The sequence below is a fragment of the Salarias fasciatus genome, chromosome 8 (assembly GCF_902148845.1).
Source record: "Salarias fasciatus chromosome 8, fSalaFa1.1, whole genome shotgun sequence".
Lineage (NCBI taxonomy): Eukaryota > Metazoa > Chordata > Actinopteri > Blenniiformes > Blenniidae > Salarias > Salarias fasciatus.
In genome coordinates this window covers 19438505-19452355 of record NC_043752.1, presented here as the reverse complement: position 1 = coordinate 19452355, position 13851 = coordinate 19438505, and the positions used below count along the sequence as shown (strand labels likewise).

At 45.7% G+C, this 13851-nt stretch overlaps 1 protein-coding gene across 1 annotated transcript in view; it reads left to right on the top strand.

The window, feature by feature from the left end:
• Positions 1-13851, top strand: part of ca10a (carbonic anhydrase Xa) — a 208579-nt gene that overhangs the window by 82914 nt on the left and 111814 nt on the right. Inside the window, exon 3 of the mRNA XM_030097378.1 lies at positions 8490-8632. Within this exon, the coding sequence (XP_029953238.1) occupies positions 8490-8632 (143 nt within the window). The remainder of the gene's footprint in view (positions 1-8489; positions 8633-13851) is intronic.

The window sequence follows — 13851 nt, the reverse complement described above, 5'->3', positions numbered from 1 at the left end:
GGTTTGAGGATTGTGAAAAGTGGGGATGTCTCCATCACAAGTAACAAGCAACAAAAGAAGGATCAGCTGACTCAGATCTGCATTTTACTGGGTGCAAACGCCGCCGCTCTCTTCTCCTATCAGTAATATGACAGAAAGTGAAGACAGTTTGCTTGGACTTTCTTATGACTTTCTTTTAGCCATTTATTTTTTCAGTTTGTTAGCTTCAGCGAGGTAAACCTTTCTCAGCTTTTAACAAGGAACCTTGTGCATTCCTGTCACACGCACTGATAACATCATTTCTGAGCGTCACCGGTGTTTCAAAAAGCTTTGAGGCCCGTGCACAGCGACTCATAAATGACTGATGAAAACAATTAAAGAAAGCTTTAGATTGTGGCTCAGGTCTGTAAAAAACTGAGGAATCCGCCGCATTATGAAAACAACAACATCCAAATAACAGCTGAGAGGAACATCTGGTCCACTTGAAATAATCTATCCCCTCATTTTTACTAAATGCAAATGATCTTCTTTGTTGAATTGTTGAAATTGAATTCGTGCATTTATTATAAGATCCGAGGCGCTTAATGATGAATGTTGCAGAGCAGCAGATACCAGACTTCTCCCTCCCCTCAGAGACTTTTGCTGGAGTAATCTAAAGCAGTGACACCAAACATGAAGAGTCTATTTCAGCTCTCACCAAGGTCCCGCTGCCTAAAGACAAACAGCCGCGACAACTTTCTAATAAATGTTCTTCACCAGATCCCCGTCCAGAGGTTTGGCGTGAAGCGTACCTTCTTGTGTTCGCTGTTAAGATGCCCCCCGAGTGGAGAAACAAGATGGACCCCGCGGCGCCTGGCACCATCCCTCAAATTGAGAGCTCGCGGAAGATGACAGCTCCTTTAATGCTGCTCTTAGACATTCATTATCATTAAGATGTTGGTTTACATACTTGCTTGAGTAAGCGTTTATCCCCCAAGCTGTTCAGCCTCCTTCGGTGCGGCATCCATCCCCACCGCCGCACGCCGTTGCATCAGCATTTACAAAGGGAGGCTTTTTCTTGATGCTCGTCCAAGAAGCTGCGTGTGTGTGTGTGTGTGTGTGTGTGTGTGTGTGTGTGTGTGTGTGTGTCTTTGCATTTTGCCAATTCCCTCCAGTTTCCTAGAGACTATTACTCTAACTTTTCATCCATATCCAGTTGACAGAATAAAGACATTTCATTAAGGCTATCTCTGTTCCTGGACCCGTTTAATGAAATGCACACCTCTGCAGCCTCCGACCCGGCTTTCTACCGCTGTGTCTTCATGCGTGTAGGTGTGTGTGTGCGTACGTGTGTTCACCGGCATTCATCTCATTGAGTGTCCTTTTGGGGATCGGCGGTTGTCTTTGACTTTTATCGTTGTGCTGTAATTTTAGACGCCTTTCTGATCGTGGATGCAGCTTCTGCCCTGGTTCGGTTCTGCCTGCGAAGAGTCAATTAGCGCTCTTCTGGAGAGGCTGTGGCGCTCCCCAGGCCTCGGATTTACCATCGTGTGGCTAACTGTGAGATACTTGTCCGTGGAAGTAATTATCGAAAGGCTTAATAGTTGGTCGAGGTTCTCGTCGGGCTTCGGCTCCCACCTCCAGCACAGGCCTGAACTGTAATAAGCCCGCAGGGGCGACCCGGCGAGCACCTCGGACCCGGCGAGCACCTCGGACCCGGCGAGCACCTCAGACCCGGCTGAGGCAGCCGCGTAATTAGTCTGCAAACAGCGCGTCCCACGCCACGCTCTGGCTTCCGGCTGCTGCGGGATTTATCTGTGCAGAAACACCCATTCCATTAAACTCAACAATGACCTGCGACTGCGGAGAACAAGTGCCACTGGAGTCTTACTGTTCTCCAAAATAACAAGCATTTCTGCACAACGTGGTTACATTTTTGCCACTTCGAAAAGCCAAATTCTCTAAGCTTGTAGTGAATAGTAGAGATTCCCCGATACGAGAATACTTTTTCTATTGGAAGAACAGAAATGGAATAAACTCAAGGAGGAACAGAAGGAACATATGCACAGGCTTCACAATAGGAAAATAAAGCATGAATCAGGTATTTAGTGCTCAATACATTGCACTTTTCATTGTCTAAATATATCTCACCACTGTATTGCATCATGTGAAATCAAACAATTTTTTATTCGAAAAAAAATAAGACCTGAAACACAAGTACCCTCCCCTCAGTCGCCCTTTTCGATTGCACATCTACTCAGTCTGGCATCTGCAAAAGGCCACACCATCTATCCCTGTCCACTTTTACCGCCAGCCAATAAGGAATGAAAGTGGTCGTGAGTGGCCACCGAGTGAAATATAGGCGTGTGTGTGTTTGTGTGTGTGCGTATGTGTGTGTTATTGACAGCGCTGCTCGTGCCTCTGTCAGCAGTGAGTGATGTCCCTTGCCGTCGCAGTTACATTCAGGAATCTATCAGCGTCTAATAATTATGTGTACATTTACGACAAGGGGCAGCGGCTTAATGGATCGATCGGCCCGTACTCCAATCCCCATTCCGCTCATGGATTTCCTGTCATTTTCTTGAAGGATTCTGCATCAGAAGAGGTCTTTCTTTCCCGCTCCGTCCTTCTCGAACGACCCGACCCGGATGAAAGATGTAACTCTTTAATTCACCGCTGCCTTTTAACAAATGACGACTCCGGTCGTCCCGACGGCTCCGTCTGGATTCCCCTGCCTCAGAGAGACAGATAGTGATTGTACGTTTCTGGCAAAAGCCCCACGCTTGTTTGTCAGGCGGCTGTCGTGCGGCGTCTCATTAGTGGCTCGCATTCATGGCGTTTGGCTGCGAACTCACAAGGCTGATTTACAGGAAGGAGAAGACGAAGAGCCCAGTCAGTACTTCTGCTTCTGGAGCTTTGTTGATAACGACCAAAACCATTTAGTGCTGCCCAGAGATAAACTTCTAGCCGGAAATGTACATTGGAAAGAATAATATTGAGATAAAAACTATTGATCTCAAGGGAGGATTTAACATATTTTGGACTTTGTAGATGGAAGCTAAACAGCTGGGAGTGATAACTCATCACCAACGTCTCTGTGTCAATGGAGGCGAGAGATTGTTCCCCTCATGAAGAACTTCACTTCCTGTGTGTTTTTTTAAATCAATTACAGATTGAGGAAGCTTCATCGTCTCAGGGTCTGCTCAGAGCTGCATGTATAACTTAGAAAAACAGCTGTAAATCTAAGAAAAATTAAAATTGCTCTCAGTAACTGACAGGATTGACTAATTAGAGTCTGTGGAGTTGATCTGATTTGCAGTCAGTTGTTTCCTGTTGAGACCTTTTGGGAAGAGGCGCAGACGGGTTGTATTTGTGTCAGGCTCACACCTGTGCATGAAGTGTCATGATCCATCGTGGAAGTGAGGAGGAAAACAAAGCCAAACAGACCCGGCAACTCTCAGAGGATGAAGCTGCTCAGAGGCACGGATCAGGGCATCGGTGCAAAACCATTTTTAAAGCTCAGAGAATTCCCAGGAGCGCAGTGGCCTCCAGAACTGCAAACAGTAAAAAAGAAAACAGTTTGAAAGCTCCAGGACTCCCACAGTTCACTCTCCCGAGCCAAAGCGAGGAGCAGGCCAGAAAGATGAGGGTCAGTAAAAAATGCAGAGGAAGAACAGGCCTGTCATTAGGTTTTAATGACGGAGAGTCCACATGTAATCCACCAGCTACAGCCTCTTTAGAGTTAACAGGAACTGTGTTCGACTCCGAGACGTCTCTGTGGCAAAGCATGGTGGTGGCAGCATCATGTAATGGTGGTCCTCCATTTAAAGTATGTAAAGTAGTTTTTATCTTGTCCTTCATTGTGATCGACTGTTCTGATTGTTTAGAAAACTGCTTCCTAAAGCAGTCCTCACACTTTTACAAACACATTCAATCAGCAGAACTAATGTTAACTTGTTTAGGAGTTTATATTGATGATAATGAAATAAGAAAAAAGTTACAAGAAAGTTTTATCCGAAATCCAATTTAAAGCCATTTGAGAAAGCAAGTCGTATAAAAGGATGGAGAGTGTGTGACGAGAGTGTGTGCTTGATTCTCGCTGCTGTAGGTCCATTAGTGAGGCCTTTTATGAAGGAACTGTTACTGTGAGCTCATATCAAAGTCTCTTTGATGAAAGTTTGATGAATCTTCCACCCAATGTTTTAAAAGTAATTCATCATTACACAATGTCTTACAGCTGCAGAGGTCACAGTATACCGGAACGTCTTACTGTCGCAGTAACTGCCTTTTCTTTTTCTTTTTTTTTTTTTACTTTTGCTTGACACATAAACAACTTTTGGTCTGATATTCTTCAGTCTGGGACTGTCGCTCAGTTTCTACCTCAGTTTTCACCAAATGCTGAGTTCACTGTTCACGGTATTGATATGAATCACCATATAAAACAAATCACTGCTATTCGTCCATTCAAATTATCCCTCTTATTTGAAGATAGAATGTTGATATTTATTTGAAGATCTTTTCTGTCGAAGTTAAAAGTTTGTTTTTTTTATTCGAGGTTAAGTTTAATTGAATCATTTTAAAGTGTCTCCGTCCTGCTGGCCAGGATTAGCGTCCTGCCTGATTCCTCTTCTCGCTCCAAACTGCCTGCTGCTCCAGCTGCCACCAGCACCGCTCTCAACCTCGCTCGGAGCCCCCGGGGACTCCGTCTGCATCTCGGTCAAACGTCACGGTTCACGGAGCGGCTTTCTGACGAGCGCCGCGCAGACCCTGAGCGGCCGCCGTACCGAATGTCCAGATCCGGCGCGATGGGCTGAAACGTTGAGGTGCTTGCCGGAGCTGGCTGGCTCGCGACGGTTCCAGAGCTGACTGTGCTCGCTGCCGCTGACTCCACCACGTTTCGCTGACACACATAAAAGCAGCAACTCACCCCCTGGTGTGCGAGGACTCTGCGAAAGTCGGCGTCAACACGACGCTCGAGGTCAGCTTTTCAGGCATATTGCATAAAGCACAGATCTGCTTTGCGATAAAGTCAACGTATTGACAGCTCGGAGAAATCCCGCCTGCAGAACGAGCTTTTTATTGCAACGTGACTCAGTGTTGTGTGATTACGGTCTGACTGTAGCACGGCCACCACACTGGAGCTACAGTCTGACAGCCAGGTATTCAGAGAGCGATCTGAAACATGGCGATGGTCACACTGACTTTTAAAGGGCATTCGAGAGGGGAGAGGGGAGCCAATTTATCTGTATAGCTTCTATAAATAATACATAAGCTGCAGGTGAGGCTTAAATGCATGTGGAGGGTCGTGGATGAACTGCTGGCTGAAAGTACCGTCGTCTTCTGAGCCAATATTTGATTTGAATGTTCCTGATGGCCAAAAGTGAAAAAGAACAGATGAATTGGATTAGCGAGCTCTGCACTCAGTGGAGCTCTTCTCTTTGCATTATGCATAAGTATGAACGGTACAGAAACACTTGGTTTGGAAATTATTATTAATCAGTAATATGTTCATGATAAACTGTCACCCAAAACCAAAACCACAATGTGGGCTGGATCCCTCCAGCAAGGCATCTTAAAAACCCAGGAATAATACATATTCTGCTTCAGTAAAATGCATTACTGCTCGTAATTGTTTCATAAAGCTGAGGGGGCTTTGCACTCCTAACGGAATGCAGAGTAAAAGCATTATAAAAGTAGAATAGAATAACAAATAAGCTAATTTGATTTCTTGGCCACTGAGGGGCGACAGAGCAGACTGTGGACACAGTGAAGTGTTTCCAGCAGAGAGGAGTTTATCATGACAGACAGTCATTTCATTCAGTTAAAATCTTTTTTTAAATCTGGCGGGATCATTTTTCAAAGAGAAAACTTATTTAAAGTAATAAAATTAAGAGAAAAATGTATATACTCTGAAAAAAACAGTTTTAAATCAATTTAAAAACAAATCACCAGGCAGGACAGATTTAATTTTTCAGCAACGAGGCCGCTGGACGCGCTAAACATCTTGATCTTTTAGTCTCTCCTAAAGCTTCAGCTTTACCTTTGGAAAGAAGATTTTGGAGATTTGTATCTTCCGCATAGTTATGATGACTTATGTTGAAATGCCAGTGGAGGAAGGTGGAGTCTGAGTGGGCCCAGAATTGACTTGACTTGAAGTTAACCCCTGAGACAAAAACCTGGTCTGGATGAGACGTCTACCCAGTGTTTAAGTTCTGAGTGATAAACCATGATCAGCCATATCAATATGTCATTGAAGATAAAGTGTAATGTGCTTCAAGGTTCGTTTACCTATCAGGGTCAGCAAGAAGAATCCATCATCTATAACTTACAGCACAGCAGTCTGGATTCTCCAGTTCTGCTAATTTTAGCGCTGAAAGCATCTGTCAGTAGAGTGGAGGTGGAAGGGAGACGGTAAGAGCTCCCGAAGCTGTTCTGGTGTCGTCCATATGGCTCCTCCTGATGCCGTGCACATCAACAAAGCCGGGGTTTGAGGGCCTGGAGCGCTGCTCCTCCGCTGGGATGCTCGCGTCCACGTACACGGCTGGGATGGAAATCTCTCCCAGAACAATCAGGAGCATGATTCTCAGCTCTGACCAGCTTACCTGTGTTTTCTCAAGGACTTGCAAAAAAGCTTTCAGTTGATATTCATTCCTTGTGGGAAACACCATGAAATCTGCACACCCTCCTCATCTGACGCTGTGTTTACTCTAGAAAGGGTGATAATTACGCCGCCACCTGTTTGGCTTGACGGAGACTTTAAACGTAGAGCCGGTCCGCCGCTCTTCTAGGACCCGCCGACTTGCCAAGCCTTTAAGCTTTGACTCCACGCTGCCTGTTTCTCCCTCTGATTCACCAGGAATTTGCATATTTTCAAATTATTTCCACTTTTGTTTGAAATCTCACTTGAATTTGCATAGCAAAAAAACTGTCCGAGTGAGTCATCTCTGTGTAAACGCTCTCTGCTAAATGGAAGACGCTGCTTGAGGGACGCGGCAGATTTCACTGCTAAAAGCTGAGAGTCGATAATGACGGGACTGTGATTTGTGGTGATTGTGGCCGCCTCTTGATGTCGAGCCGAGATCCTCTTACCGAACCGCTGTGTCTGTACGACCGGGCTGCACCTGCCGGATGATAACAGGAGAAACTGACCGATTCTGAACAAATCACACTGATCAATTTGGTCATTCAAGATCCAGCAAGCCCTGGTCCTTCTGTCCATGATCCTCGGTTAGGCTCGGATTGTCTCCAAACTCCGACATTCCTGAAGTTTTATAGAAGATGGATGGATTTGTAAAAAGTAGCCCTTCGTTTTTCCTGCGACACTTGAAGTAGTTACAATAGATTTATTCACTGAAGTCTTTGTTTCGGTGTTTGAAAATGTGTTGTTTGCATCAAACAGACAGATAAACCGGCTTTGTTGGCAGTGGGAAGTCTGGCAGCGCTCAGACTCACTCAGGCTATCGTCTTGGGATTTATTCATAGCTGGCTTCCTGGGAAGTGAAAGACACACTCATCAGGTGACATGCTAGGATGTGATACATTCTTTTTATTTCAGTGTGACATTTATCACCTCAAACTACAAAAAAAAAAAAAAAAAACACCTTTCCACACAAAAAACCCACTGCAGATGATCTTCAGAGCCGCTGCTGTCAGAGCCGCAATGCTTTGACTGTGAATCATATCCAGACGTAAGATCAGTGAGACGGAAGACGAATTCTTTCTGGATTGAAGCGGAGCGAAATGTCAGCAGCCTCTTTGTCCTCTCCTGCATCGATCTCCGATTCACCTTTAGGTCCCGTTTACACCGCCGTGACTCGGAGCAAAGACAGAACTTTAATCGTGTTTCGGGGTTCTGTTTACATGACAACGCTCCTTGAAAACACAACTTTTTCAAAACAACTGGAAATCTGTAGATGAAGCACTTGGAAGAAACAACCGTCACCTCATGGCCCGGCATGCTAACGACAGCATCTTCAGTGTGTCGTCCACCACTGTGTAAACAAACGTCATTTCATTCGAATCTTTGTCTGAATAGAGCCTCGGTGGCGTCACGCACTGAGACTTCAAATAATTTTCCTGCATCATCTCCCGTTTTAGAACGAACGTCGAGTGGGTCTAAATTTTATATCTCAATGAATTGTGATTTGTTCTCCTTTCTTCCTGCATGCATTGAGATGAGATTGTGTGTCATGCTGTATGTTCTCAGAGCGTCCTTTCAGTCATGATCAGACGACACACGGCAGTAATGGAGAACATATCATCCCGAGACTTGAAAAAAACATGAAAAGCCCTTTAGGAGTGCATGATTTCTCGTAAAATGAAGCCATTGTGGAGCATTCAGTTATGCTGCATAAAATTGAATGCACACATCAGTGAAACCTGCTAATTACATCCACCTCGCTATACGTTTGCTGGGTCTGAATGTAAAAAAAGAGAGAAAAGAACGAGAACTGAGACTCATTGAGTGAGCTGCTATCTCTCGGATGCAGATGTTCGCCTCTAAGCAGCCGCTCTGTCCTTCTGTCCTGCAGTGCCGTCCTTCTGGGGGCTGGTGAACTCGGCCTGGAACCTGTGCTCGGTGGGGAAGAGGCAGTCGCCCGTCAACATTGAGACCAGCCACATGATTTTTGACCCCTTCCTCACGCCCATCAAGCTGAACACGGGCGGACGCAAGGTAAGTCGCACACTCTGCCGGTGCCTGACTGATGCGAGCGTTTTGCTTTGCTGCTCGAAGGTCGCACCTCTGGACTTGTTCTGCCAAGCGACTCTTGTGCGATTGTGTTGGCCGCTCCTCCAGCGGTATTGTGCTTTGATAAGGTGTGCATATCCCTGATCGATTGCTCCTAACTACTGTTTGTGTTGGCGGACAATGCGAGCTATTTGTCTAACGAAGGCTCTCCTGGAGATAAAACACAGCACAATTCACCCATTCAAGGATGCACAATGCTCGTGCTCTGCGTCCAAAATAGAAGCCCAACTTTATCTTAAGGGCTTTATAGATGAGATCCGGCCGCCTAACAGCGGATTAGTCCCGCATATTGTTTATTTTCTTCTGCTGTACAGTGGTGTACCAAGGACAGAAGTCTGTTCGTGCTGTGCCATATGACAGCAGCTAATTGGGAAGCCTTCACAGATGGGCTGCTTTCAAAAGTGCACACTTGCATGGTGAGATTAATGTTATGATTAGTTTATGTTTATATTCCGGCAGCGAGAACAGGGTTAGCCTTGGGCAATGATAGAGCGTATAGGACGCATTGCAGATTACCACCCATGCTACACTGCTACAGTGGATGTCTTCATCTAACAGATAGACCCCTTGTGATGAATTGTTTGATAAGGTTTTGGTCCGGGAGTCTCTTATCTGGGAGTTTAATCTTTCAGAATTGAATCGCAGATCCGTCTACATGCTGAGAATACAATAAAAGAACTGTTAAGGAAACATGTGAGCACACTCCCTGGCTCGTTCCCTCACTCTGTTGGCAGGGCTTGAAATTAAAGTGGAATTTAACAATCCCTCCCTGTGCCGGGGCCGCCCGCCGCACCCCGAGAGCGGCCGCCCCGCCGAGCGTCCGGAGAGAGGACATCGCTCACAATGGCACCATTTTACTGCTATTAGGATAAATCTCTCAGAATGAGGGAGGGAGGGCGGAGGGGGAGGATGTGATATTTAGGTTTACATCTCAATGTCAGCGCCGGAGACAAATGAGTCTGGGTGGGATTCGCCACCTTGAGACTGTCCTCCGCCAGCAAAACAGACACGGCGTTTGCAGAAAAGCTCACAAAGACTGACGATATGTGGATGTTTTCCCTCGAAGCGACATAGCAGGCAAAAAGAACAGCTTCTGTGAGGAGAAACTATTGCAGTAATGTGTCAGTTTGGAGGATTCTCTTGTCCGCATTTTATTGTCTGTATTCTCCAGAATCAGCGCTCGCACTCGTGCTTGTGAAAGTGATATCAGCAGGTTCATGATGCGTTCTGATTCTAACATGTAAGAGATTTTTCTGGGAAATTTCATTGGCTGTTTTCAGTTTTCCACATATTTACGTTGTGTTTCAGTAATGTTAAGGTGCTACCTTGCCAAATTTGGTGAAACACCAAATATTTTTGGATAGAAGTTTTTTTTTAAAGAGTGTGAAAAGTATTGTACAAGTGTTTCACAGGAAGTCCGTCTGAGAGATCCCTGGCTCGGCCTCGGATAGTTTTATTGATGTTCTGCTGCAAACAGAAGCAGAAAAATAACCAAATGTTCCTGAGTGTACCTGACCCTGAACATCGCCATAGGAATACTGTAAAGCTTTAATTCATATGTTTCAACAAGTACAGACAGAATTATTTTGGTGAAATTAAGGCACAAAATAGGACGACCACCTTTAAAAATAAAGTACTTTTGTTGCCATGGTTACCCAGGTTTGTATGCTTGTATGGTTTAGTAGGTGATAATACAAGTCCTTCAATCTGAATAGTCATTTCAATCCTTTTTTAAGTACCCACTTAGTATGAAAACAGAAATATTTTCATTCCACAATGTGGCTCAGAATGCTCCAGAAATCTGCTGGGTCAGGCTGCGTTTGAGGGTTTGGGCTAAAATGCGAAGCCTTTGCTGTCGTGAACACTTTAATTCAAGGCTTCTGAACACCCTGTGTTGAACTCTATTGTGGTGCACTGTGGATCCATCCATCGACCCCAGAACCACCTCCTCCTTCGCTCCGATCACGATCACCCCTCCTCGTTCATCCCAGATCAGCTGACTTCCTCCTCTTCTCCTGTCATGATTCCTCCGGCCACCAGAGGGAGGCGGCCCGATTTAACAGCATGTTAAACAGCATCTGTCTCCAGTTAAATGTTGCACTTTATGAGTCAATGTCACCACAGTCACGCTTCGGGTGACTTTCAGGAGGCTCTGATCGTCCCATTCACCCGTCCGAAGATGTTTCCCAGTAAAACTTAACCGTGGCTCGTAATCAGCCGCCTGCGCAAACAATCTTTTGGGCCGTGTTTTACAAGGGGACGGTCTCAGTGTCCGAGGTAACAAAGCCGAACAAGACCATCAAGGCGACCCATAATTGGTCCACATTTAATTTGGAACACTTGTATTTACTGCTCGCCTTCGGAGTCTCATTTTCGGAGAGTTTTAGGAGCTGCCACACGCCAGCAGCTCCCAGAAACACCCACTCAACTGCAGCTTCCGCTCCTCTATCTGCAAGAAAAGTTTCCACACTCCAAAAGCCATTTCAGACTCTCTCTTCCTTTTTCCCTTTATCTCTTCCTTTCTCCGTCCCTCCCCTTCCATTTCCAGTGGCCTAAATGTAATCTGTTGTGTCTCCATCTCTCTGAGCACCTGAGCTGTCAGCCGGCGAACATGAAGCCGGCTTCACCTTGTCAGTGCTGATTCATCCCCGCTCCGTCTCTGGCTGTTTGGCAGCCAGTCAGCCTTGGCCAAACACGCCACGGAGACCGGTAAAGAGCTTCCGCCCGGCCTCGGCTCGCCACCTCCACAACCCGGGGAGAGCCCGAGCCCCAGCGTTCCGCCCGGGAGGGGGGCAGATTAAGCCCCCCCGCCGTGCCGCGGTGCATGAAAAATATATGAGGGGGGAGATGAACTGGTCTTTTAATAGATTCTCATGCTGCCCTGCATGATAGCTAATGAACAGTTAAAGGAAGTTTAATTGACCTCCAAAGAAAATTTTTAATTAACGATGAGGAGACATGCAAGGCTATGTGCAGCGGGTTGAAGAAATCACAGTTATTAAAAAGGCTCTATTAATTGAATATTTACTCTGCCATAGATGAGCTGCAATTACTTGAAGAGATTTTAATGAATTTAATCACTTTGGAGCTTGGGAGGTGGAAAAGAGTGATTTTGGAGCCCTCCCCAGCGCCATGATCCTCATCCCTCACATTCATGAATAGCACTTACACAACAGGATTAAATGCTTTTGTCCTTTTTTTCCCGTCCTTGCTTTGTCACACTAAAACGCAGAGGGAAACCGGCACTGTTCCTCACTTTCGGGGTACATGGAGCTCTCTAATTGCTTTTGTTCATTCAGCACTGGCTTCAAGTGAAGTAAAATAAGTGTTTTTAAAGTGTTGAAACTGAAATTTGTCACCAAGTTCGGTCCTCTGACTTCTCCCAACACTGCAGGGACTTAATATACAATTACTTTGTTTTTGTACCACTTTTACTATTTCTACTTCTTTGGATGTGGGTGATTTCTCTGCCAATATCTGCACTTTCCACTCTTTTGATTGTCACAACTGTCTGGTTGCTTCTTGATGTGAGGGAGGCGTAGCAGCCGAGAGAAAAGAACCAGCCGCAGAGGGATTTTTAGAGTACAGAGAAGAACATCAGTGAAATGGACGAGCGTCCTCTTTTCCACAAACGAGTGCGGGTTAGGGAGTCCAGATCTCCAGATGTTCGAGGACTTAAGACATTAACCTGTTTGGTTAATTGTTGATGAAAAGCAAATTTCCAGACTATGGTTACTTTTTGTGTGCACATATATTTGGTTGAAGAACTCTGGTGAATCTGCAGAACTTCTGCTAAAGTATCTGAGTTTTACTGAATCAATCAAAGCTATGTGGAGATCCTGTTCCGATGGCTGCTGATCGACTAGATGACAGAGTCTGAAGAGTTCGGGATTTTTTTGTGCACCACTGTGAACCCTGGATCAGTCTAACTGCAGAGACTGGGAGGTAGAACAGCAAACAGCAGGCTCTTGGATGGCGGCTGTGCTTTTCCCACTGGAGAGAGGAACCGCATCCTCCGGTTTTGCCCGGCCAGCCAATCAGTTATCGGTGGGAGAAAGAGCCAGCCAACCAGCCAGTGAAGCTGTTCCTCCACTCGGCCTTAATATCCCGCGTTGCACGGCAGGTGTTTGATATCAGCCGGAGTGTTGTACCTGTGTGACGGCTGTACAGCGGCCAGCGCTGCTGCTGCTGCTGCTCTTGGCTTCGCTCCAGGTTGGGTGACTGCAGACATTTGCAGGTAGCTGCAGGATCCATATGTACGTCCGGACCTGCAGATACTGTGGGTTATTTTTTCCCCCCCAGATGATTTATTGATGCAGATGCAGTTATCGTGTCTTAACCTCAAGAATCCTGCCACAACACAGATCATTTACAGTCCTAAAAGTCTGGCCTGCTTCCATTTTGAAACCCAATCAAAGAGAGAAGGAACAGTATGAATATTTTTACATTCCAACTCATCATCAGCGACTGTTGATCAGGAAATTGTATTTCTGATGATTTTAGAGCTCGAGGTTCTGGCTGCTCCCAGATAATGAGAATTGGATTTGCATATGCGAACAATTTAGGACACTTTCTAGAATCTAGAGCGTCCAGTGATGATGCTTTTGGAAATCAGACTGTTGAGGGGGGGTTCCCATCTGTCTCCGAGGCGTGGTGCTCTGGCTCCACTAAACACACTTTGTGGAACAATTGCTTTAGTTTTGGGGAAAGTCTTGTCTTGGTTTCTGGGCCTTCAGCAGATCCTGTTCAAGGTCTTGTCAGGTGTTGTCACACACAGCATGTTGTGTTTTGTGTTCAGAGGTTAGTTGCTGGTCTAAACCGTCATGTTGAACATCTTGAGGTCTCATCCTGCCCGTGCTGTCAACTCCTCTGCTGCTCATTATTATCACACTTGTCAGAAAAGTTCTGCTGTGCACAGGTGTCTTCGACTTTGTCTGTTTCCACTTCGTGTTAGTTTCCCTCGTTGTGTTCAACCTGTTCTAGCCCTTATGCTTGCATATCATCCTTTAGATGTTTGATCTCCATCTGCTTCTTGTGTCTCCTTTGGTCTGAATCCTATCGAACGTCTTCGCCTTCAATTGCGTGTTGGTTTCAAATCTTCCTGTATTTGTACAATCAGACCCTATCTTCCGAACTCGGAGCCT